This window comes from Oxyura jamaicensis, chromosome 6 (genome assembly GCF_011077185.1).
Source record: "Oxyura jamaicensis isolate SHBP4307 breed ruddy duck chromosome 6, BPBGC_Ojam_1.0, whole genome shotgun sequence".
Taxonomy (NCBI): domain Eukaryota; kingdom Metazoa; phylum Chordata; class Aves; order Anseriformes; family Anatidae; genus Oxyura; species Oxyura jamaicensis.
Genome location: NC_048898.1, coordinates 35,522,089 through 35,549,779, shown reverse-complemented (window position 1 = coordinate 35,549,779; position 27,691 = coordinate 35,522,089). Strand labels below are relative to the sequence as shown.

At 39.5% G+C, this 27,691-nt stretch overlaps 1 protein-coding gene across 3 annotated transcripts; it reads right to left on the bottom strand.

Annotated features, from left to right (window-relative positions):
• On the bottom strand, positions 1 to 27,324 carry LRRC27 (leucine rich repeat containing 27). Of its 3 annotated transcripts, XM_035330767.1 has the most exons (8): positions 26,903 to 27,321; positions 26,468 to 26,598; positions 23,949 to 24,007; positions 16,223 to 16,375; positions 10,784 to 11,024; positions 4,020 to 4,153; positions 2,161 to 2,272; positions 1 to 33 (listed from the first exon to the last, which is right to left on the bottom strand). In XM_035330767.1, the coding sequence occupies exons 1-6, from the start codon at positions 27,104 to 27,106 to the stop codon at positions 4,102 to 4,104; spliced, it is 840 nt and encodes a 279-aa protein (XP_035186658.1). In that variant the 5' UTR covers positions 27,107 to 27,321; the 3' UTR covers positions 1 to 33; positions 2,161 to 2,272; positions 4,020 to 4,101. The 3 variants fall into 3 exon arrangements, 2 of the variants coding, with proteins under 2 accessions (XP_035186658.1, XP_035186657.1); XR_004752104.1 differs by lacking the exon at positions 10,784 to 11,024 and having other exon boundaries at positions 26,903 to 27,324; XM_035330766.1 differs by lacking the exons at positions 1 to 33; positions 2,161 to 2,272; positions 4,020 to 4,153 and adding an exon at positions 8,727 to 9,243 and having other exon boundaries at positions 26,903 to 27,323.
• Between the last annotated feature and the right edge of the window lie 367 nt (positions 27,325 to 27,691).

The following is a 27,691-nucleotide window of genomic DNA, read 5'->3' as shown; positions in this document are numbered from 1 at the left end:
TAGTTTTGCTAGCTTGGTCTGTAGGTCTTCAACCTTTGATTTAAAAATAAACAAATAGCGAATGGGTATATAAGTATATGTAGTTATGAACAGAGAGCACTCCAGTTTACCAGAACCCACACCTCCCTCTATTGAAAAAACTAGCTTCTGCTGCGTACAGCAGTGGTGCTAATTTCTCCCTGTCCTGGAAAATCCTGTTTCACGAGGAACTGTTGGAGCAGAAGTCAATTAGGAGATCAGATTCCTTCACCTGTGTTGTCAAGACTCTTGAATGCACATTTGGAAAACCAAAGGGCAGATTCCCAATGGACACAGTAAAGGCAACCAGGCCCTCTTGAACTGCAACCACATCCCACCGGGAGCTGTGTTAGGGTCAGCACGAGCAGACAGAGCCCCCCAGGAGTGCTTGGGTCCACAGTTCAGGACGCGCGGAGCCCCTGAGAAGTCCACTCCTAAATGCCAGGGTCATGTTGTCACCCCTGACTCTTGTACCTACACCTTGAGGAACGAGCTCCATTTTGGGAGCACAGTTTGCGTTTTGCTGTGCGCAACGTTACGGAACACGGGTAATTTTAGAACAGTGTCATGATTTCCTGGCACAGGGACAGACTTTGCGCGCTGCGTGTAACTTGCTTGCCCTGTTACATATAGTATGGAGAATGTGCTTTATGTGCACTACATCACTGGTTTTGAGGCCAGAAGATGTTTTGAATAACATTAGAATTTCCTTTTTTACTAAAAATGCAGGTGCTATAAATTGCTGCAGACACTGTAAAAATGAGGCTATGAAATCCACAGCCTTTACCCTGTCAGTTTACACAGCTACAGCTATTTGCACATTTCCAATTTTTCTACCTAGTGACTGCTAGGCATCGTCAGGACATGGAGCCCATACTCAAGTGAAAGGTTCAAAAGTAGACAGCTGACAGCAGGCACAAGTTTCTACTACCACGTGAAGAGCTGTGAAGGAACTGCCTTTTCAAGGACAGCTCCTCTTGGCAGTAAGAAACAAATCTGGAGTTGTTTCATATTCCCTGTGCATTATAAAAGGTGTTTATTACTAACACTAGTCTTTACTAGGGAAAGGCATTGCCAAATTTAGTACTGGTGATTTCTCTACAACATTAATGAATTTGATTTCTTGCTCGATTAGAATGCATGGTAAAGGCACAACCTACTGCGACATTCGGAAGAAACGTATAGAACATTTGTACTTGCTCTGCCCTCAGTAAACATTTCTAAGACAGCTTCCTGTTTTGAATCTGACAGTCATCATTTCAGCGGGTTACATGGAGGCAGGCCAAACAGAAAGGAGAAGAGAAAGCAAAATGAGAAGCCCCACTGCTGGCTGGTTTGTCTCTGTCGAGTAAATGCCACGTAAACCCTGCAGAAGCTCAGTCACTATCTAGTGACCTCATACAAATGTGAATCAAATCAGTTTAGGCTCTCGAGGCAAAACTGATTTTGAGTGGAATGACTTGATTATGCACAGAAATAAAGCTAAATGCAAAGCACTAACTCATTTTACTGAAAAATGTATTTTGACTAGCTACATAGTTTGGAAAGCTGAAGTAATACTTTCAGTCAAAACAAAATAATCCCTAAAAATGTTGCAATAAACAAATAAATTTTACATCTGCATTAACTTTAACGACAGCTCTCAGGTTTCCTTCCTTAGCAGGAAGGTATAGATTTATGAGTCCTCTTTCCAATTGTAAATGGATAATTTTGAATTTCAGCTTTCTGCTGCATTAACCACTTGCATAGGACAGCTTGCACGGGACGTGATAAAAATCATCATTCTTGTCTAGTGAGTTTTGTATTAACCTTTAGCCATTTCTTATGGTTTTCTTGATTTCTGTCTTCTATCTTGGCTTTTCTATCTTCTGGCTTTACTTTTGAAAGACTCAAAGCGCTACAAAAGTTTAGACCTGTTCATATACGTACATGTTGTGTGCGTGTACACACAAACAATTCTAACATTAACAAAAATAAATGTTCCATTTTTGATGATTTTAGTTTTAAAATATTTGGTACCTGAGATGATTGATTACCTGAGATTAACTTGTGAAATGAATGACATGACAAATTTACAATGGTTAATAAGCCCACAGCACTACTACCTTTACTGTAGTTTCCCCAAAAGGAGAAGATGCTCACCACTTCCAAGTCCTGCTTTTCCTCTGGGGATGTTGCTCTTGATTTTTCTCTTGCTTTCACCATTTGCGTGTGCCATTTGAGGCCTTGTTCCATTTTATTTTCTCCGGGGGATCTAAGTAAACATGATGGAAGTATTATTTCAGTTCCTTTATAATCACTGAGCCTTCTATTTCTGGTTTCAAGTATATAACACATTTCTTCCAAAAGTATTTGCACGATGGGAAGCAAAATGAATGAAATCTGGTGGCCTTGCCTTTGCTAATAGGCACGTGCGCCCCACGTGGTGCTCGTACACTACTGTATCTTACAATCCTGGGATCCTACACGGACCTTATTGTCATCTAACCCTTGCCTCGTTCAGTCCATAAGCTTGGTGTTACTCTGGGAAGAGGTGAGAGTGTGGGAGCGGCACAGACTGCTTTTGGTGGGTCCTTTGCAGAATTGCTGTAAAAGCCTGAAGACTTTCAGTGCACAGAGCCACAAAAAATGGAAAAGGGAACAGCATACGGTCAAGGAAGCTGAATGAGGTCCTGTAATTCAAAGTATGTGGCTGTGGAGGAAACACTGAGCGGGAGTTCAGCACAACCAGAAAGCAAAACTAAAGGAAATGCTGCAGAAGGCATGCTAGCAAAACAAGAGTTTGAAGAGGCAATGAACTGTATCCCGGGCGAACAGTCCACAGCATATATAAACTACTTCTCAAAGGTTTTGGCTGTAGATTTAAAATCATGCTGGGACAGGAGAAATAGAGAAAGGAATACTATAGAACAGCCTTTCCCAATGTACTGAGATACTCATGCAACTGTGAAAGGCAACACGAGAACAGGACTGAAATTTCAATGACCGCTAAATAAAAATATTTACTGTACTTTACTTCTGTGGTCACCAGACCTGGCTGGCCATAGCCATGGTATCTGTAACCATCTCTTCCATGTTATGAGAAGGTATAATGCATGCCTTGTTACTTGACGCTGATTAAAATTTTCCTTGACTTACAGACATCTGCATAGTGGTTACGCTCTGAGAAAACATCCCGCGGGGAGGATGATGGTAGATGCACCAACCGGAACATGCTTGTCCAGTTACTCAACTTACAGCCCCGTATGAAGATAGACTAATTTTTAGGAGTGCAAAATGGAATGAAATGACATCATCTAATTAGGTTAAAAAAGAATCTCAGAACATTCCAAGCTTTCCTTATAAAAGTTAAAGCCAAATAGAAGAAAATAAATTGAACACTTTACAAAATGATTAGATATTATATACGCTCTTAAAAATTTGGAACACGTTTACATTTCTCCCCTCTCTTTAGTGTGTGTGCGTGTGTGTAACCCTCAAAGAAGAATGATTTCAAGTATTTTCTAGCTCAGATAACTATGTACATTTATAATCCAGACGAAGCCTTTCAAGGTTAGGACATCAGCCAGTTGAGATTTGTTTAACTCATTTTGCAAAAAGGATCACAGGTACTCAATTTCTAGTCAGCCTTCTGGCTCACACTCATTAAGCATTTTAAAATATATTAAGATGATATAAAGGTACTATAAAATAGTTGTTTTATCAAACTAAATTACTGCTATTAAAAAGATAAGAATTGTTTCAACAGTATGCTTGTCTGGGTATTGCATTGTAAGGGAAGGAGCAAGTGCATAGAGCTCAGGTACGTCTTTTTTTTTTTTAATAATCTTGGTATTAACTTCTATTAATTTCTCTTCTTATTTAGTCACAATTTATTGATTAGGATTCTTGTTGATTTTACATCACAGAAGAGAAAATAAATTAACGTTTTCATAACAGCAAATTAGCACGTGCCATCAGTACCATTACACAGTTCATAACTGTATCTTCTTAGCACTGACCTTGTAGTTTCATCTTTTACTTTCAGCAATCCTTGTTCCATTTTTTCAGGTGTATGGTCCTTCTCTTTCTCAGGTCCCTCTTTCATGGCATAGTAGCTGATGTTATCAGTACCACATGATGCAGTTTGGGGCATCTACAACAAAAAATGCTAGCACATTATATGGAAATGTTAGCAATTTGAAATTGGTTTCATATTGAGACTCAAATGCTGTAAAGGCTGCTGCCATTTGAAATCACTGCCAGTGGTCAGGGACTTGGACAAATGTTCTAACTGCCTTCTAAGCTTTTCAGGCAACTCAGAGGTAATGGTATCTTCTGAGCAGTCAGGTGCAGCTTACGGGGAGCATGATATAAAGCTGTAAAACACCACAGGGATGATTCTATGATATATTTTTCCTACCTGTTACATAGCATGAATATGCCTACATTTCTGTAGGAGCCCAGGACATACAGAGTCCAGGAGAGAAAAGCTGGAGCTGTGAGAAGGCTTGGTCTGAGTACCATCTCTTTTTGTAACTGTTTTCTCTGTGGTAAAGGAAGTAATTACAAAGCAGTTTTCAAAAACACAGTAAATGGGTGAAAACTGAGCTCCCACTGTCAACAAGACCCAAGTGCATAACCTGTGAGTAAATTGCTCAAAACACGGTAGGTGTAAGAGTTCCAAAAAAAGGCTCTCTCTTTGAAAGTCACACACAGATTTAAGTGTTTCTCTGTAACAGCTAGAGATAAGCCTGGTAAAACACTTCATCAGCAGGATAACACAAACCATTTTTTTTTTTTTACTAGTACATCAGGTGGACAAGGCAGGAAAACTTTACAGAGCAAAATTGTGGTTTTAACAAAATTTTGATAAAACCCCACTCCTTCCAGAAGGCCAGGACCCAAAGCCCAGTTTTGGCTAGCTAGTGCCTACCCTTTCATCTGCGAATACCTGCAGGATGCTGCAGTTTAAAAATAAGTGGACCTTCAGATATGGCATTGAGTTTTACTTTTTTTTGTTTGTTTTATTAAAAAAAAAGTCCTTGCCCCTTCTGTCGAAACAGATAGTCCAAAGTAAATCTCTGGCTGGCAATAGCTTTAGGAACAAGACACTGACATTCAGCGAGATGATTTCAGATAAGGGCAGATTTACTGCAAACCCATCTTCTGATGAAGGCCTTTCAAGTAACTTTATAAAAGTAAAAAACTCAACCTATTTTTGAAGTATGTGCATTGCGATAGATAAAGGAAAAGAGCTCCTACTTTTCAGAAGTTTTATAGTTTTATGTTTTCTGTGGAAAATTGTTTCTGATCCTAAAACCACTGGCTTATTGACAGGGACGAAGTTCTTCACTACCAGGAAGTGAGAATTCCTAGATAATTGTTTTGTTATTCAATCCAAAAGCCCATAGCAAACATTTTAAACATAACACATCTGTTTGCATACTTTACACTTAGATTTTGGTTAGATTACAAACAAGATCAGAACAAAACAATGCTGCAGTGGCCTCCAGGAGTTACACAATGCCTAAGCTCATGAGTTTGGCTGAAGTTGGAGTCCTACAATTGAATTCTGCATCTTGTAATTCTACATTTTTATTGCCTTCAATTAAGTTGGAACATTCACAGATGAGAATTATTTTATATTTACTTACATGAGTCTTATTTCCCCAAGATCGAGGGTGGAGGGGGTGTAACAGAACAAATCTGCTGAAATGATAAATTCACTGCTAAATACATACTGTGGTAGATTTGAAGTATTTTATAGGCACTGCACTTTTAGTGAAAACTTAACTCCCAACTGGCTTACATAAAAACTGTAGTAACGTATAGATTTTCCCCTTTTACTATGCCAAGTACATTTTACATAGTACTGCCTGTGACTATGCTTCTGTAATTGTTTGCTGCAAAGAAGTCAGTCAAATAACAGAAGCACAATATTATGGAACAAATCAATTTCCAGAACTGTCCCTTATGAATTATCAAGTAAGGTGAAGAGAAAACATTTGCTTGCCTTTTTTTTTTTATTTTTTTAACTTGCACAAAAAGCATATTTACTTTTCGGAAAGTCAAAGTATGTAATGGCAATCACAAGCAACCATTACTCACCTTTCCACAACTTTATCATAATTACTCAAAACTAGGATAAGCAAAAATTCAAGACAATCCCATGACTTTGGGAAAACTGTTTTAAATTTTATTAAGTAAGGGTAGCTGCCTTGTTCCCTTGCCATCCTCCAACAAGGAGGACTTGAAAACTAAAATCTTTACGTTAAATAAAGGATGTCTCTGTAATGCTCAAGGAGTATGAAACTGCTACAAAGAAGAGAACTGTAGAAACTAAACATAAGAACAAAGACTAACGATTGTTAGTACAAAAATATGAGAACGTGTTTCACAGCTCTAATTTCAGTATTTGTTAAATACTCCTGTAGATTGTAGTAACAGGAGCTCCACTGTGTACGGTGTATGTTGTGCTGTAGTGCCACCTCGTGCCAGATGTATGCACACAATTACCTACCTACCTTCAAAACCACGAACTCACACAGCATTAACGTCATTTTAAACACATCATTTGTCTATCATTGTGTAAGTGCCTATTTTTTCCCCTCTTTTTTTTTTTTTTTTTTACAGGAGAAATTAGAGAATTATTCTCTGGGAGTGAAACATTACTCTCCCCATTTAAAGAAATGTAGGAACACTGAACAGAAAACAGATAAGGATTATTTAAAAGTATGATGCAACAGTATACTTACTCCTTCTCTTGGCATTCAAAATTCAATTCTCTTCTATGACAATCAAAGACCCTACTTTGCCTATAGTTACACGGCAAACCTTTGCAATCTTCTGTTTGATAAACTTCAATTCAAAACAACATTTATCCAAGCACTGATGCATACAGTAATGTAATTTGGCTTAGTTTCAAAATATGAGTTTAAAGAAAAGTAAAACAAACAAACAAACAGAAAACACCCGTAAGCTGGAAGTGCAACAGTCTTGTTTTTACTTTTAAAATATGAAAAAAGTTTGTGTAAATTTTGAATTTCAATTTTTCTTACACTTCTAGAAAAGTTGTAATCTGTAATATAAAGATCCTTCTTCACTGTTTGAACACCAGGTATTGCTAAGCAGATATTAATTAACATTAAACCTGAGTAAATCTCTTTTAGAGTGGAAGAATGTAATTCATTTTAATTTAAAAGCCGCTGAAATTTCAGACACAGCTTGTATATATTTCCACACCTTCATAGTGAAAAGCAGCACCATGCCCAGAAATCATGAAAACTGAGATTAAAGATTTCCTCAAAGCAAGAGAAAAACTATTACAGCATCTCAAGTTCCTTAAATGATTATCTCCAAATGCCTTACTCTATGTTACAGTTCATTTTCGTAACAGAGCACTGGAAAAATGTTGTGCGTTCACTTTCAGTATTTCAACTTTTCCAATACTTATATATAAGAAATGAGGATCTAATAGCAAAACTAATGGCACAATTTAAAATAAAAATCTCTAACAAAGTTTGTTACTTTGGGGAAAAATCTTCTCAGGCCTTTAATATACACCTCAAAAAAAAACCAAAGTGAGGTCCCCTGCTTTCATACACCAGCCTTTACAAATTCCTGGCAGTCCTACCAGCTTACAAATTACAGAAAATCTAGCCCACTTCAAATTTGGTTTGGCAGATGCAACACCTCATATTGGAGGCTTTCAATAATTAAAAAAAAAAAAAAAAAAAAAAAAAAAAAACATACTTAAACATACGCCCTTCTGTTTTAACGCCTCCAAGTAGCCTGGTTACTGGAGCCACTACAGATTTTGAGTAGCAGTGTGAAGAAGTGAGCAACTCCTACACTGCACGTGGGGCTGCAGCACTTCATGCAGGAGTCCTAGGCCACACAGATATCTGAGAAAGGGTCCGCAAAGCCACAGACTTTAAAGTCTTGGCACTTAAAGTCCTGGCTTTCTCCTCTTAAGTTTTAAACTTCATTATATAGGCTATAAAGAAAATAAAACAAATTAATGGATTGCATTTGCCGACATCCTACCTTGCTATTCTCTGGTACATACCGTATCTGCATTTGTAGGTGAAAATCTAAATGTTTCTTTCTTTTCTTTCCTCCACTTTGCGTATCTTTGAGGGTCCTGAAGCATTTCCTTATTGCTGAAAAAGTTAATTTACAGCAGACTCTTAAAAAGGTGATCCCTAACAATTAGAAACAAAATTCCAGGAACCTCTTTATGAAACATTGATTTACCACAGGAGCAGGAAAACTGCCAAGACCCACTGTCACTTCCAACTTCAGTGGAGGAATATGTACATCAAAGAGCAGGAAAAAGATTCAAACAAAAGCCAAGTGGAGTAAACCAAGTGGAGTAATTAAATTGCCCAGAGGACCGGTAACAAGGTAAACATTTCATCTCTGACCTATAGCTTAAACTTGGCAAGCTCAGTATCTGAGTAAATTTGAGTGAACATAAAGAAAAATTACACAGTTGTACCAGAAAAAAATCTATTTGATATTTGATATCGAAGTATCAAAATTTCTATTTGATAACAATTTGACCCATCACGTTTTTAAGTTTCATCAGTAAATATCTCATTAAGACTGTATTTACTCTGATTCTGAATGTCCACATTGTTTCTCCGGTGATTTTTTTCTATTTTAAGTTTCAGACTATTTCTCCTCATACTACCATTGTCTGGTATTAAACAATAATTCTCTTCCTTTTATTTCCACTGTCTCTCTAAAACTATTTGTCAACTGTAATAATACCCAATAAATTACTTTTTTAACAAACAGTAATATACATTATCCTCAGTTTATGTTTACATGGAATGTAACAAATTATGAATTAACTGAAAAGGATTTTCTACTCAATTCAATGGGAAATCATGGAGTTCCATGGGCAAGTCTGCAAGAAATTTGATAGACACCTTTCTTGTTGCCTCAGAGCACCATATTTTGTAAATGAAAGCTCGCTCAAGTTTCCCCTTGCAAGTTAAAATATTTGAAATTACTTCTTTCCTTGTAAATGCTAAACTAGGCAACCTGTTAAGAAACTAAGTAATGACTTTGGAAAAACAGTGACATTATACTTGCTTTTTCCTTTGTTTAAATGAAGCTTGTTCTTCTTTTAGCTCCTGCCCTGCTGCTGATCCGCACTTTTCATCTCGCCTCGCCTGAATCGTCCTATCACAGGACAGATGCTCATCGATTTCATCTCTTTGTCTGGACATCCTCCTTTCAAAATGTTAAGTTTGATATTGTTAATCAGATATTGCATATTCAGTAATGGAGCTATAAATACAGTCCAAAAGCAGTCCTTTTTAATTTACTAGTCATCCCTTGACAAAGCGTAAGACAAACCAGGAGTCACAACTAGTAGAACTTCGAGTGCAACAAATGCCCAAAGCATCCTACTTCAATGAGCTGCCTAATTAAGCATATGAGCAGTTGGTTTTATTAAATTTTATTTATTACCACAAAAAATATGTAAATTCAAATGTGTTTAAGTAATTTACCAAATGAATTACTTCATAAAAAATACTCTAAGCCCAATGACTTACTATGAGAATAAAAAAGCAGGCATAAAGCATGAATTCTACAAGATTTTTTCCATACTGTTCTTATTCTGCTTTCAGAAACAAACAAGCACTCTATGAGAATATTGGTGTCAAAAACCATGTAATATATAATTATGTCTACATAAAGTGTAGAAAACAATGAGAATGAGGGAAATGCAAGATTTCAGAGAAGTTTACATTGAGGCATAAAGTAAAGACAGACTGCCACCTTCAGGTTCTTTTCTTAGAAGAAAAGCTGTAGACCCAGTAATGAACATACTCAGGGAAATCAGCAATTCTACCAATGAAATAAGTAACCGTAAGTTTTCCCCCTATCTTCAGTGCTAGTTAAGCACGTGGTTTAATTAAGTTACAGTCAGCATCGTATTGCTTTATCTGGGAGTGACATCACAGACGTATGGATTCAAACGTGAAAGGGCAAGCAGTGACAGAGAGAGAACAGAAGGAAAGTTCACAGTCAATATAGAAAGCCTTTTTTCTGCTTGGTTGAAGTGTGAAACCTGATGAAAAAGGCCAGAACTTAAAAAAAGGTCTGCTCTAGTTTACCAAAAAACTAGTTTAAGAAATATTTTTCAAGTAACAATAAAAATGTATCTGAATACTGACAGAAAAAATCACTGCTATCATAAACACTGGAAACATCTGCAGAAAAAAAGCTTAGGAATATTTTTACTGTCTTTACTCTCTCCTTTATACAAAAAGGTACTTCCATGTTTCAAAAAGGATTCACCAACAAATTCTCTCAAAGAAGGCTTGTGTTAATTGCATATTGTGAAATATAACAAATACAGAATTTGTCAAATGCAAATTAATGTATTATCTTGCATTTATATTTACTTATCACATCACATATATTAAAATAAAAAAATAAGATACCTGCAAGACTCTACAGTTCTTTGTTATTCTGCATTATCACATTCTCTCAAGGGTACAATTAACAAAATACAAATGGAAAAGGAATTAAATGGGAAAATAGAAAAAATTGATAGTGTTAATTTTGGAGAAAATATTTAAAATTATAGCAATTATGGAAAAATATATTCTATACACTTGTCATAAATACCATTTATTCAAATACATATTTGACACTGGGTGTAATGCCACATAATAAAATGCTTCTGCATTTTCCACTAGAAATGCAGTTTCCTATCACTTGCAAGCTCCTTGTCATGTATCATTACACGAAGCTTAGTCACCTGCAAAGACCAGCTGACTCTGAGTAGAGCTCTCTGTTCTTTCCATGGTTTTCCTGTGCTTTTGTGAGATCATGAATTGCACTTAACCTTTGGTCAGCAAGAAATTCTTCTTCATTTTTTATAATTTCTTCTTTCAGCTTCTGAAATCTTAGCTTTTCCTCTTCATTAGGCCAATCATCCGACACATCCAAACTGGACTGCAACAGTTCACTTAAGTTTAGCTTTTCAACAGGTGCTGTTTCTACCGGGATTAAAAGAGATTACTGTAGTCCTAAATATCAATTACATTGTCAGATCTTTATCTAAGAAAAATACAGTGTTTAGACAGTGTCAGTCTAACAGAAGTGGGACTGTTGGTCTTTTTTTTCTTTTAATATGTACTCTTCTCTTAGGTTTTTCAGTGTTTAACGCCATCTGTATTCTGGAGGAACCCGACGGTCTATGACACACGCGAGCAGCATAGTGGCCTCCTCCTGACCGACAGCTTACAGATCTCAATATGCAACCAGCATGCAGGAGCCGATTCAACAGTGCAATTATATTCAAGTGCTTAATGCTTTTGGCTTATACTTTCCACTTAACGGTTTGCGTGTCCTCGACACCTTGCAGAAATCAAACTCCCAGCATAGCATCCGTATTCTTATTCCCTGAAGGTCTCTGGTTGCTTGTACTGTGTACACACAACATTACGGGGACTCTCCTACCGCAGGAGCCCCTGAATGAGGCAATTCAGGGTCTGTCCTGAAACCTGCCCAGCTCAGAGAGCCTGCCACCGACCCCAGGAAGTTTTAAATATGGCCCTGTCACAAATATTGTATAAAGGACAGTGCCTTCTGATATAGAGTACGACATGAAAGACATAAAACCCTGCTTTGCACTGAAATCTCCACTTTGATGAAATAAAAATAGAAATTTAGACTAATATAATACATGTACATATATGGATTGAATTAAGGCTGTGTAATCCCAACTTTTCCTTTCTCTACAGTTTTCTGCGGCATTTATAATGTCTCAGTGTGGATTTGTGTATAAGTATTACATGAACCGTGCATGGCTGACTTAAGGGTTGTCTGCACAATGACTATGTTCTATGTATCAGAGGAAGCAAAAAGGCAAAGCAAACGGATATAGTAACTGAACATACTACAAGTGCCCAGATGCAATCTGTGAGTCAAATCAGAAGCGACTGTAACATAACCAATGTAAATATGCAGTGGAGTTACAAAATCAAAGCCCACCCCAAATGGCATTTCAGGTTAAAGAAATTCAGCATTATCTCAAGCTACACCTTTGTAAGTATTACTTTTCCTACATCTTTTCACAGATCTTCCACGTTTATATGACGACGACTCCCATGCCGCCCTGCCACCGGGCAGTAGCAGGGTGCCCGCAGCAGCGCCCAGCTCAGCACTCACCACCCCTCCGGGCAGGGCTGTACCCGGCCTCGGCTGCCGCAGCGGGGGCTGCGGTTTGATACTGCGGCTCTCCCTCGGCTGCGACGCTGCAATGCCACCAGGTGCACAAAGGTTTGGCTCCATACAAACGACAGGCTGGGGAGGTTCCCGAGTCCTAGAGAAGGAACGCACTGGATTTCATGTCCCTCCTCTCCTCGCATTTTAGAGAGAATGCATTATTCCAAGGCACATTCTGTCATCCTCTCTGCATGAAGGATGTATATACTACTTCTTACATACTGCTCCCATCCAACATGAACAGATGGGCCATGTGGGAGGGAGTAAAAAACTCTTGCATATTACAGAAGGTTCCCAAACTTCATGTGCATGCCCACAGATTCTAAATATTAAGTCCATGGGATTATTTTTCTTTAAATATAGCACTACCTAAACTAACATTAAACATAACGTAATTAAGTTAAAAAGCTATCCAGATCATACTTCAGATTTTTTGTCATTATAATCTATTGTGCTTGAATTAAGTAGAACATAATGCAATCCCACATTTTTATGCAGACAAAAAAAAAGGCAGAAAAATATGAAGAAAAAATGCTTTCGATCTGCTATTTTGAAGAATACTAAAAATCCACAAAAAAAATCAAGATTGTGTAACACTGAAGGGGAGTTAAAAAGCAAAATGACTAGAGTGTTTCAAGTATATTACTTATTTCTTTTGAAATAAAGCATATAATAAATGTATATGGGAACTTGGAGTAATGTGTAAAAGTCCCTGTTACAATGAAAACAATACACCACTGCTAACTGGAAACTACTCTGCTAATTGCCAAGCAAAACTCTCACTTCCATACAAACTTCAAGGATGATCAGCTGTCATTAATTCTTAATTGCTACTGCTGAGCAAAGAGAGAGAAATGAAATAATACAGATTCATCTTACACAGATAAAAAGGCGCCAGCCTATTTTCATAGTCTATACATCTTTTTTAAAAAAAAAAAAAAAAAAAAAAAACACCTCTTTTGGTTCATTACTGAACTCCTAACTCTCTGCTAGCTTTAGGTGTAGAGTACCTCAATATGAGTACTTGATTGTGTTTAGGGGGTTTATTTCTTTAATCTCACACAAAAAGACATTTTTTCTTACTATCCTATTAAAAACAAAACAAAAACAATAACAACAAAACCCACAAACCTTTAGGTAACAATAAAAAATGCTCAAAGATACATTAATTTCCAAATTGTAAAGCGAATTTAGATCAGTAGGAATTTGTACTCTACTGAGCATTTTGCCACACTTTTTAATAATTTGCTTACCAGAAGTCAATTTAAAAGCTACAGAAAGTGCAGTTTAATTGGACTGAAGTATTCCAATATATTTCAACCCTGACACAGATTGCTTAACAAAATGCTTTGATGTCCATAAAAAGGCATAATTTTGAATATCCAAGAGCAGAATTAATTTTCATTGAAAATTAATTGTTAAACATCTGATATTTTATTCTTACTCCCAAGTATTTTTCCTAGATTGATTCTAATGGTATTCTGCTGCTGATGGAAATACCAAGTAAACACCTACATTTGGCATTAGGCCTATGTTCAAAAAAAAAAAAATGCAAATATTAGCCTCAACTACACTAAGCACACATAAAATTAAGAGCTTTCTTTGTTTCTTCATTTTAGTACCCTTTGTAAACTGATACAGAAGATGCTGGAGAAAGTATATTAAATGGGTCATATATGTTCCTATATTAAAATGTTAGTATTTCACCAGGAAAAAAAAAAAAAAAGGCAGGTCAATTAATGAAGCTCAACTGCTTTCCTGGGTCGCTAATTTCCTTCATAGGAAAAGGACATCTGATTTTCTTTTTATGTTTTGGAAAGGCCCACGCTGGTCCCTGTAGCATGCGTAATCTCATGTAACACAGAACTGTTAGGGTGCTTTCTCTATAACCATGACCAGTCTCAATATAAAATTAGGACTCAACTTCTAAAACAGCAAAAGAGTGATCCTGCATCGTAAGCAGTGTGTTTCAGTACTGGTTTCCTTCCTAGGAGGCTGCTCACCCGGTCCCCCAGCCTCAGCGCCCTCAGCACCCACCGACAGCAGAGGATGGGTTCCGTCTCAGCCTCTGGGTTATGGGCCCTGCACGCTTCCACTGCGCCACTCTGCTCCCATAAATTATTCTTCCAGTCTAGTCTGATCCTTTCTTGAGAAGATATCTAAACCAGTGTAAAGCTAACAACGTTTCTGGTCCGAGCTACTCGACTTCTCTAACGCCATCTGAATCTGCCTGCAGACTGCACAAAAAGCAGCTCTCCTGCAAGCATAAAAGCCAAGTTATTCTGCAGAGGGACAAATGTAGATGCTACCTTAATCCCGAACTTCACTTGAGATCCTGACAACTTCAAACGTAAGTAAGCAGATTTTTACAGGTTAAGCATGCTAAAATAATGTGTGCTAATATGGAAAAATGACAAACATTAAGCACTACTACTGCAGAAAAAAGCGTCTATATAGAAAAATGCATCACTTGCTCTCCAGTAATGTTAAGGTGCGGTAAAATTTGAAGGTAGATAGCGGTAATTAAGAAACACTACTAGGAACTATAAATCGAGTCTTAAAGCAAGAAAACAACTGATCACATGAGGTTCTGAAAACATGAGTGGTTCTTTGCAGTAGCACCATGTGTGGAACTGAGATTAATAAAGAAATACAGTCGTCATCCCTACATATTTTGACTTCATTTTTGGTATCGTGGTATTTCAAACCATTTTTTAAAAATGTATTTCACCATATTGCTTAGAATTTTAAGTGGTTCATTCATACTCTGAATTTATGGAGCTTCCATTAACGATAGCACATTTTAGCTTCCCTAATTCCCCTAATTCCAATCTGATACCACTGGTATCCATAGTCATTAGGTTTCATTATAGGGAAGCTTAAATGTGAGAAGAGGTCTTCTGTGGGAATATGACTAGTACTTCTATTATTAATGACTTCTGGAATCTATTTGACCATAAATACTGCAAATGATGTTGCATCTTTTCCTCTCTGCTGACAGCTTTTAAATGTTACCCTCCTAATGTAAATTTATAGCTGCAGTAGTGAGGGAAAAAAAGAAAATGTGATCTGAAGATAGAAGGCAGGCTGTACTTGTTTTTGAAGATTGTGAGCTCAAACACCACATGAAAACCCTGAGAATGCTATCAGACTTCTGCACGTGGACAAACAGTATCAAGCAGCTTGTAACAACAGTTGTGGTGTACACTATATCTATTTGTACTACATTTTTTCAAAAGTAGGTCTGTGCTTCAGACTGTATGTAAATTTAACAGTTACATCCCCAACTTCCTTACGACACAGGCAGGCGGAAGGAACTTCCTCCATTCGCATTTCCCCTTTCCCTTCACCTCCTGCGGAGGACCTGGCCAAGCGGCTATATGAGATAGGAAGAAAGGCAATTCTAAACTCAGCCTGGAGCTAGCTGACCAGCCAGGGCTCCCTACAGCTGGCCTCTTACCCGGAGACTGCAAGCAGGTGTGTTGTGGCCTTCTGCTCTTCACATATCTTATTTCCCTAACATTTCTGTTACTCCTATCTCCCTTATGAAGTGTCATCTACCTGTACGCTTATCCTACACTTGCGTGCGTGGCAGGCACACAAGCCATTTGTCAACTTAACAAAGCAGTCCAGCCAGCTCTGTTCATACTTCTTCCCTGCTGACTTTAAAGAGCAGCCTCTGCTGAAAGTGTTGTTTCTCTAATCACATCACACAAAATTAAGATATCCTCTTCTTACACAAAATACAACCTCTTCTTTCTCCACTTAATGGTTCGAGATTCCGTGTTTGCTTTTGCAGCACAACAAAGCATGTTTTTCCTCATCCATTCTAGCTCACAGTGTCCCTTTTGAGGCACAGAGCACAATGACACTCACTAGTGAAAAGCCAAGAAGGAAAGCAGTCCCTGGTTCACGCTTTTTTCCAAGACTAAATACAGCAAATACACATCAAACGTCCCCAACGTACCTGAAGTAGCTGGCTCTATGGAGAGTAGCCTGTCATTCCCAGATGCCCGAAGAAAGCAGAGGATAGATTTTAATCCCTTTTCTATGATATCTTTAGGTGGAAATTCAAGGGGACAGTGTCTCAGATTCAAGGCTGTCAATGCAGTTAAGCTTCCTGTAAAAACAATGTAATTTAGCAAACAGTTTGAAAGATGGATGAGTTTTCAGTTATGTCTAGCCATTGAGTTAGAGTGAATTACAGGCATTCACTGCGTTTATAATGATTTTATGGTAATTACCATTATCACATATGCAGGTACTATAGACTGCCCTAAATTATTTATTTGCCCAACTCAAACATTTTTAGCTTGCTCTTTCTAGAACTACAAGTAACTGATGTTTTTTTGTACACATTGGCAATACTGTAATATTTAAGATTACCTATATAATTCACAATGGGCTATGTTTTTCTTTAAAACCAACCAACCAAACAAAAAAACTCAGTTTACTCAAGAAAATTAAGACAAACTAGTCTGAATTACATTAAAATGTTTGCTTTCTCCTTCAAAGTAACTCTTAACAACTTCAATGTTCTGGATCTGATGTACTCAGATAGGACTATGTACAAATTAACCGAGTCTTCTGTGCAGAAAATAGATAAATCAGAGCTCAAATCCAGTTCCAGAATTTGCACCAGATGTATACAGAACCAAACATGTATTTATCATTTCATATACTTTTAATTCAAACTCAGAGCTATCATATCTTCTATCATTTTCTACCATCCATAACTTCCACATCTTCTACCACATAACTTCTACCACGTAGCTTCTACCATAACTTCCGCCATCTCTCAGCACAGCCATGCACCTGTGAGCTGAACCAGAAACACAGCATGCATCTGGCAGGTATTCTGCCCCTTGATGACTGCAGGGATTTTGTACTTTAGTTTCTAAGATGTTTCACATGACCTTGTGTAAACAGATCGTCTTCTTGTTGCGATTATTTGTAGCTTTTTCGTTTACTTTTTTTTGCCCATATATTCTCCAGTTGCTAAGCATCTTTGCGAACTTTTTTTCATTCTTCATTTTTAACTATTTAATTTCTCTCTAAGCAAATAGTTCTCCCCATGTGAGATTAGCCTAGACAAAATGAACAGTCTCACAACAGCTGAGCTAACCAGTACAACCCCTCAGCTCCTGCTCTTGTGTTTTCTCAGATGCATGGAATTTGTGGCATTGATAGATCAATGTTTTTACCCAGTATTAACTTTTCTATATAAAAGGAAATGTATGAAAGATTTCAAGTTTTCCTTTTTTTCCTAATGTAACGTTCTGACTTTCTAATTTGGAAATCTTTGGGTTTACATTGCTTTTCGCTCCAGTCTTGCCATTAGCTATTCTTGCCCAAGGAAACAAAGGGCTACCACCTCGCAACAGCAAAGAAACGTGACATAAACCCGAGGGCTACTGAGCTCAGGCATCTTGCAGGCCTGCTGCAGTCTCCTACTTTTCTCACAAGCAAAATACATGCTGAGTTACTCCTCTATCCCTTATAAAAGGGCATCAGCCCCTTTACTTATCCTGTGATTCTCGGGAAACGCACAGCACAAGACATATATATATAATTCTATATACAGACTTATTGACATAGCATGAAGTTACACATGGAAAGAGGTAATGACTGACGGGCTCTTCTTTCTTTCCATATTCTGCTTACAGTCTGGTCAAATAGGAACAAAAGAGGCACAGTTTCAGAAATCAGATTTATCATCTTCCCCAAAAAGTTATGCTTCATAAAAGTAAGACAGAGTTAGCAAATTTGCCTTCCCGATAGCTACACATTTGCAGCATTACATAATGCTTTCAGTCAGGCTAAAAAAAAGCTTAAACTTCCTGATCCAGGCAAAAATACAAGAGCTCCTATCTTAAATCTTTAAAAAGATATGTACAAAGTCTCTAAGAGAAAGGTGGAATATTTTGTCTTGACATGCAGTTTATATCAGGTATTTGGGAAGTGCAGCACTGAGAACAGACACCCCAGTCAGTCAGGGTATGTGTTTTTCATATCGTATTGCAGTGACTGGAGTCACACATCTCCACTCACTGCTTGACCTTCCAGCCTTATCTGTTTCACTTCCTACCGGCTGACTCCGTGCCTATCTGCTGTACTCGTTACAGTATAAAACGGTGTATTTGCTCTTTTAAAATGTTTTTGTAAAATCTCGCAGAAATACCAAATACATTACTAATAGCTATGCTATTAGATGTTAAATTACTAGTAATTAAAGCTGAAAGGAATGTTACAAAACAAGTTTTACAATGTGATTAACAGCTCCATTTGACATTCGTTCTCTAGAAATATCAACTACAGCAATATTGACAAAGTGCACTTAAAAAGAAAAAAACTAATGCCAGTATGAAAGTAATGGGAGGAAATGAGCAGCTGAAGTGGGCACTAGGGCTCTCCCAGAAGCTGGTGAACACAGAATTTTTTCTGAGCATCACGATGGGGAGATCTGCTGGATCCTCCTGGGTCTGGTCCCTCGGAAGACTTGAGATTCATGCGCAAGGGGATTCTCCACCTCAGGGAGATTGTACGTACAGCCTGCTATGTGCAAGACCATGGCAGCTACACAGTATTTAATGCAACAACCTCTTACTGCCATGGAAAGCAGATTTGCTTCCATTTCACTGAACTGCCCAACAGACACCTGACACTTGCCAACACCCTTCTGCTTCTTTCATCGTTACTCTTTTTGTGATCAGCTACAGGGGCAGAGCTGGCAGGTAACTTATCTGAAGGAAATTCAACTCACTTCTCAGAAACATTTACAACTTAGGTTTTCCCTGCCACAGACCTTATTTAAAACTAGAAGTCTCACAGTTTTGAAGTTTTGAAGTCTGCTAAAGTTGAACTCAAACTGAGCGCCAGTGAAAGCCCGAGCTGCCTGAACAGTTATGCTGCAATGGCACTGAAACTGAAGCTAAGGCGAGTTAGAGAAACTGCACCCAACAGGTTAGATGGAAACATAACTGCGCTGCACGCACCACATGCTGGCTGCCACACAGACGTTATTCTGCTGTAACTCAAGGGAAGAGAACTGGATCAGCCTGCCGGCATCTCACAGGAGGACGGAAGTTCTAGGGAAGGTTTGGAGAGGAATTACTTGGTGCTACAGAACAATGGAAATACCCCTGGCAGACAAACGGGCCAATAAAAAGGCATAAAGGATAAATTACTTGACTACAAAATGCAAACACATCAGAAGAGCAGTGCTGTGTACATAATTACGTTAGGTAGCAACAAAAACACGTAACACTAAAGATCCGTGGTTATTGTGGAGACTAAATATGCTGTTTTGCAATTAGTGGTGGTGGTTTTGTGAAGAAACATGTCCAGAGAACTTGTGTATGAGCACGTCTTTGTCACATAAGCAAGCATTCCCAACACCCCAATCATACTGATTGTTTTCAATAGGTATCGATGGTGAGCAATGCGGAAGTTTAGAGGCTTAGTAAATCGACTGTATTCTACCATTCTAAAAACAGGTTTTCTAAGAGAGCTACAATTACCAAAATGCCTTTTCATACACGCATGATTCACAAATTAGAAAATTACTTCAAACAGCTATAAAATATAATGCAGAAGTGGAAGAGTTACATTATCAGCAAGAATAAATGGCTTTGAAGATGCAGCATGTAAAGAACTATTTGGGAATACAATTAGATTTAAAATAGTTTAGTATGAAGAAACCGAATCTATTTTTAAACAAATTATCAAAATGAATCATGCAGATGACTTCAGTATTGGAAAAGTGAAGTCTGTTTTATCTTGCTGAAAACAACTCATGGTTGAACATGACTTGATTGTAGTGGGAGAGCTACACAGGACATGCAGCTACAGCGCATACTGCATGATGTGGCAGTGTGCACTGACAACTTGCATAACTGGGAGGACGGCAAATCAGCACTCTGCCTTTCAGCATCCTTTTCCAAACTGTGTACTTAAATTTTAGCCTGCATCACTTGCTGAGATTCTTCATTATTTAGAAGCATTCCTAAATTACTCCAAAGAACACTTAGATGCAGTAATGCTACCTAGCTCCTATACCATGCTTTTACTTTTTAAGCCTCCTAAAATAAGTATCACTGTACCCATTTTACAGCAGGGGAAACCGAGGCACAGGCGTTCTGGTGACTTATCCTGAGTTCAGTAGCCTACCTGGCTTTTCCAGAGAGCCATCGGTAGTACTGAAAGCAGAAGGCATGTACACCAAGTTTCAGCCACCCCCCAGCACTTCCCGACTAGCACATAGCACACTGAATTTTAAGATCACCTCTGGAAACAAGGTGGCCGACAATGAATTTTTCATCTCTGATAACCTAATTCAGAACTCACGGTAATTCTACACGGATCAGGTGAATCCACATAAATGCTCTAGGAACAGCCCCAGGTACGAAACAGAACTGCTCTGTTACCACTCAGACTTCTGCTCCCTTTCCAAAGCTCTTTTTTTTTTTAATTAAAAACTACCTGTTCTAAGAATAAAAAAAAAAAAAAATCAATAAATGAAGGTAAATACTGAAAATTCATTCCAGATGTAGTTGAGAAATATACACAAGAGATGAAGACTTAACAGCTGGGAGGGTTATCCTGTATCATCCTCCCAACTCATCCCAGTTTACATTACGAACTTTTCATTTGGCATTTAGGATACAAGCACCAGAAAACCGGTGTTCTTACTAAGAACAGAGAAGACAACAGCTGTGCAATGGACACTGCAGGATGGTAACTAAGTCAGTGCTGAAGCTGTCAGCATTAGCTCCTACTCTGTTTCTTGATATAGGTGGTTTAGGATGGCAAGTGTACAGACAAGAGAGCAATAGGGAAGGGTAGGAGGAAGAGTGGGCTGGGAATTAGCTCATGAAACATGATTTTGTAAGAAAAAGCTGTCTTGTCAAAACACGAATGTTTTGTAAAAATACACTAGGTTTTGACAACTACTCACTGTCACAGGCACAATTCCCAGGTTTTCCTCCCAGCCTTCCAGGTGGACTGCTTACTGATCTCCTGATGTCCCCGTCGCTGCGGAGAAGCCTGCTATGCCAGCTGCCCAGGACGTGCAGGGGACTTGGAAGTTCTGACAAGCACAGCTCCAACGCGGGAAAAGAAGAAGACTTCAGTAACCTGGACTAAGCCAAATCCTTGAATCACATCCACCCTCCTTTAGCAAGGTTCAAACCACTGTGCCTGTGCCAGTCCCAGTCTCACACTGCCCGCTATGTAAAGAGTCAAGGCTGAAGCAGCTCAGCTGCTGTGGAGCTGGAGGAGGCATAGTTCTGCACATCACGTATGTATCTGTGTCTGAACACTACCCCGTGGGTGGCAATGCCACGGACAGACAGCCTCTGCCAAGGGAACTGACGGCTCACGCAAAGCAAGGCATATGGTATGGCAGCATCACCCCAGCACAACATTCCTGCCAGCTGCATCCAAGATCCTTGCGACTCAGAAATACGGACGTGGGCAAGTGATTAAGCAAACGATGCCGAAGTTGTGCTATCCGAACTGGCAGAGCAGGCCGGCGTGGCTTGGGCCGCTCCTGCAGTCGGGGTGTCACCGCACTGCTCGCTGATGAGCACACACAGCTTCGGAAGGCCTGGCTGCAGCCAGCCTCTAGAAATGCCTCCAGCCATCTGTCATCGCTTCACTGCTGCCCAACAAATCCTGCCCTGAAAAAACCTGCAGTGCTCTCTTCCAATTGCTGTGGCTCAAACAAAGACCTCAAACGCAGCAGGAAGGCTGGCATCCTTTTTGGAACCTCTCAGCCACGCAGCCGGTGAGAACGGGAGAGATGCACACACCCTGCACGTGGCAGAAGTTCCCTCACCTCAATACCCACCTGGGAAATCTGCAAACATCCAAGTGTTACAGTGGCACAGTCCTGATCCAGGATCTGTCCAGCAAACAGTATCACATGAGTCGAGTTTTGCTGCAGAAGACAGGATCGGGTCACTCGGTGACCAGCACTGCCTCCAGCACAGCGGCTGTGAAGGCGCTGAGGACAGGGCAGGGCATCAAGCCTGACCCGGGAGGGTGAGCTGGCCCCACAGCTCGTGGGCTGCCGTCCTGAAGAAACTGGGGTCCCAGGGACCAAGGCTGCAGCCGTGCAGACTGAACAGAAGCAGACCCTGGGGCAGGAAGCCTGGCAAAGGGATCTGCATTCCTCAGAAACCAAATGGCCACGCTCCCTTGTTATTATTTTCCAGGAAGAAACGCAACCAGTGCTAGTGAGTGCTGCCCCGGTGTAACTGCTACATGGAAAGCCAAAGCATCAGCGTTGCACCAGCAATATTTTCTGCCAAAATCTTAGCGAAGGTACAGGGCTTGAACCCAGAACAGCTGCGAGGAAATGGTGTTTTCTGCTGCACCTGCTTGTTTTCTTAATGCACTGCCCAAAGAGCAGGAGGGAACATGCTTTAATGGCATTTAATATGAATTACAAAGCTTTGTTAAAATTACAGAAAGGGCGCTAGTGCTTGGGAATATTATTGGGCCCTAGAATACAGCTGGGTCACTGAACAGCTGGGGACTGGTCCCTGATGTGTCAGTCTGTACCAGCCCTGTCTCTCCCCATCACTGCCTGCCTGTGGCCCAGGAAACCTAAAGCTGCAGACCTCCTCCCCGGGGGGTGCTGCATACTGGCAGCCTGCCTGGGGCAGCGGGATTATGCAGGAACAGGTCACTTCATGCCAGCTGGCCCCAGCAGGTGGGAACAGATCTGGGAACGTTCTGATTGCTAGCAGGGATGTCGCCTCAGACAGGTAGGATGCCTTGTACTGGGAAGTCAACATGAATATAACGGAGCCCAGTGAAGCACAGGAGCCATCATGGCCCATGTTAAACAGCTGTAAGGATGTATGTGTCAGCGAGCAGCACTCAGCTCAACCCTACAAAGGGCAGTCTAACATCAGCCTGTAAGCAGAAGGAAGTTGGGCCTAATTGTGTGGCCAGCTTGAGATCACGCCCTTTGTTTGGTGACAAGCCCGGAATCAAGATGTAGCTTTGGAGGTTAGTCTTTGAAGTACTACAGCAGTCTTAAAGCTCAGACAACTTCAAATGGTGCTAAACAACAAAAGTCAGGGCTTCTGCTGTGAGGACTGACAGTCCCAGGGGTGCTGGGCTCTGCGCCCTGCAGGGGCAGGACGAGGAATAGAGACCCCTCCTCAGAAGTCTCTCTACTCTCAGCTCCAGCTCGCAAGGGGCAGCCTCAGGGCAACCCAGGAATCCACAAAGCCTGCTCAGTGTTCCTTAGGAAGGTTTGATTTGGAAATACTTGTGATTCCCAATTAGTTAACTGCTAATGCAAGAAGGGTTATAGTGCTAAAGATGTCTTTAAAGTTTGAAGCTGTAAAAAGCTGCTGGAGAAGTTCTCAGCTCTAATTTCATTTAGAAATGTCCTACTGTGAGAACAGCCCAAGATTTCTGAGAGTTCTGAAACATTTTGTTTGTTTGTTTGTTTCACTTCAGCTGTACTCAGAGAAACAATATTAAACATTTTTGACCAAAATCCTAGACATTTGATTAAATTTTTCCCTCTCAGTGAGGAGAATCATTATGTGCGCTCTAACAAAACTAATTCCCTCCTCACCACCATGTTTGCAACATCATTCTTTAGATACATACCAAAGTATTCTAAAGTCTAACTACAAAATTGAGCATCTATGACATAAGTGAGTACTTACCAAGCTCTGTGGGCAGCTCTTTTATAGGATTCCTTTCTAAAAGCAGAGTTTTCAATTGCCTTTGCAATAAAACAGAAAATAGTTGTGATGGTAAAAGCCAAGTTCATTTAATTAAACAGAAACATGAGAATATTTTTCTTCCTTAATTTTCTTCGTGCTCGTTTTGTACTACAGAAGGGAACCCAGGAGGCAAATGCATGGCTCTCCATTGCAAACATCAGTGCTGAAAAATGACATACCCCCAAAGCTTTCTGGTATGGCAATCTGAAGTTTGCATTTATGCCCATGAATTACCATATACTCCTTCAGTATTCAGTATTTGATCTTTCTTTGCAAAGCTTATCACTTTAAACTCTGATACTGACTGTTCCAATTATAAACTCATCATTTTGAGTTGTTTATAAATTTGCTGAGCTGCAACTGTTTGCTTTGTTGAGTACATTCCTCAGGCTACATTTGAGCTAAAACGGTTCAGCCGTTTTGATAATGATATTAGAAAAAACTATGCCCTATTTGTATTTAATTTCATAAACTATTTTTATTTTTTAAAAGCTCCAGTGTTCTTATTCTTGGAAGCAGCCTAGAAGTTTGGCATGGGTCAGGCATTCATCTCACATACTAACAGTTACGGCACATGGAGCATCTCTGATGTGAACTTTTGAGCTACCGAGTGTTGAGGATACGGTGGACATTGTGTCCAAAAGCAGGGAGGTTGTCCCTTGTTACCCTTGTAGCACAGAGGTACTGACATCAAGGCAGCTATGAAATGGAGACTACTAGAAAAAAGCAGCAAGAATTTCCTAATTTTGACTGCTTCATTTTGCCATTTTAATAAGATTATTTTCAGTAGCTGTTAAGTTTAACATCCAGCAGCATATCAGATCAAGTGATATTCTATAGAGAAAGCACTGTCCATGCCATGAATGAAGCATCATCCTACCAGTAAAGTTGATGTGTTTTTGTTTACCAGTGTTGCAATTTGACTTATTTTCTGCTAAAATTCAACAAAAACAAGAAGAAAGCTTGGTAGTTTGTCATAATATTTCTTTACCTCTAGTAAAGAGAAAACAAACCGAACATTTTGGCAGCTGCTCAACACTGGATTAACATTTGTGGCAATATTTGAAGACATTTCAATTCAGTCAGAAAAATGCAAGCACCATATTCGTGATCATATTTTTAAAGCAAAATATCCAATTCAGCTTAAAACAAACATGGAAGCAGTGAGGGACTCCCCACTTCAAACCCCAAATTCCTTAATAATTTAGGTATTACTGTATACCAGGTAAAATGCACCTTTACACTGCAGCAAGTAATACGGATGAAATGAGGTTACAAATTGAGGAATTCAAGTAATATTTAGTGAATATTTCTGATACGCATTTTCTAAATCTGAGCTGTTGTTCAAAGTCTGTGGAAAAATACAAACGAGTGTATTACATGGTGGGACAAATGGCTGGCATGGTATTTTCTAGGGAGACACACAGTGAATACCCTAGTCTCACAGGGTTTCAACCAGTTGTACAATGATGGCCGTATAATTCACAAGCTATAACATCACTCCCATCCATTTTAAGAACAACTTATGAAAGCTATTTAATAGATGAAAACATTAGACTCGACATTTTCCAGCTATTTTTAGAGGCATAGCCTTCATTTACTGCATTTCTCTAATCAGAAGTTGAATATATAATCATTCATAAACAACTGACCTTAAAATACCCTTAAGCATCTTATTTCAATGTCACACTCTTTTAATTGTGGAAAATTCCATTGCATATACCATTCAAGGGTTGTCTTCTTTTCCTTACTACTCTTCACAGAAAAGTTTCTTTTAGAACCTGAAGCGCATACATTCCTGTGTCAGTTTCTTCTTCCAGCACACATCATTCCTAATTACTATACATCATGTTTGTGGTCTTCAACTGAGAAGTAAGGATTGTCCGAGCACATTGAAAAACTGGCGAGAAATTAGTTGTGGTGATCTCAGCAACATGACAGCAAGCGCACTTTTCAGGGTCACAGCAACATTGTGGACACCCTTCTTTGCACTCCCCAGATAAATCAGTGACAGCTAATTAATCCTTCCAACAGTTAATTACCATGTCAGATGACTATCAAAAACAGATTAATGGATAAGGTTCTTTGACTAAACCTGTCCCTCATGATCAGTTACAAGAGACGTGATGTTTGTATCTGTGGGTCCATGTTTTCACCTCACATGCTGCACTAACATTAGTCAGCTACCGTCAGTAAGCTTTATTCCATTTTATGAGAAAAATACTAACAGGACGTACATTTCTGAAGTGTTTAGAAATTCACTAACATAATATTAATTGGACCTCTCACTTCATCTGTGTTTTAGCAAACAAAAATAATCTTATACATTGTTCTCCTGCACTGAGGTTAATGCCAAACAAAAGCAGGTAAAAGTCAGACTGTTACAATGAAATTGCTGTAAGGCAAATAGAAGAAAAATACATTTTTTATTAAATTGCCAGTATGACCAACAGTCTTACCTGTGGTAACCAATTCCAGGGGGAAGAGCTGTAATCTTGTTAAACCGGAGATCCAGCCACACAAGATGTGGCAGCTTTTGAAATAAATCCTCAGGAATCATCGATATGGCATTTCCCTCCAGATGAAAGTGCTGATAGAGAAAAAACATAAACATGTATTAAATCCAGAAATAGGAACTGTTCCTTGGCACAGTGTTGAACATGGAAACTGTAAACTGCTCTACACTTTTACAAAAAGAACAGTTAAACAAGATTAAGGGATACACAGTTCTAAGTTATACACAGGATTTAAGAACCTTAAAAACAACGCAAAACACGTATTAAAGATCCTATCTAAGAATCTGTAGTTCTCCCATTCATCTGACAAAGCAACAACCCTTAACTGCCTTACACTACATTCAAGCCAAAGGTATTAAAACACAGCAGCATACCCACCTTTATATCAGGCTGTTTATATATTTCCTCGGTAAGATGTGTAATATTTTTTCTACTAACATCAAGTGTACTTGAAAACGATGACACACACTTTTCAACAGCCTTCCTGATCTCTTCTGACGAATTAGAACCAGACAAGTTTCTGTTTGAGATATTCATCTCCAAAGTTACCACTGCCATTAAGCCCTTTGTAATGGTTGTCATCCATTTGTCTGCAAGCCAAAAAAACGAGCTCAGTAATTCAGACTGATCAACTGAAGGCAGGTCACGATCCGAGAAAAACCACACAGTATTTTGGAAACAGAACGTCTACAAAGCGAGCTTCCCTTTATGTTATTTCCTGATTGTCCCCGGTGTTATGAAGCGCAGTGTGATACAAAAGGCACATCGTGTCTGTGTGTACATACTTATGTATAACTTTACAACGCACATGTATAACATAAGTGTCTGTATGGGCCCACCAGGCCCACCGATCCCCCTGCCTCCCGCAGCCGGACCCGACGGCGCTCGGAGTCCCCGCGGCCTGCGCCCTGCCCAGCTGTGCCACGGGGCAGCGCAGGCAGCACGAGAACGCCTTTAAAAAAAAAAAATAAATAAATCGCGTTAATTTCTAATGGTTTTAGCGGGTGCTACAGCGGCAGCCACGCTTTCCCTGAGCCCTCTAGCCGTGGGCCCCGCGCTGCCGAGGCCCCGCGGGCGGCGGCCGCGGCCCCGCACTCCGGGCCCGGCAGCGAGGCCCGGCCAGACCCGCGGGCGGCCCCGGCACCCCCCGGGTCCCCCGGCCGCCTC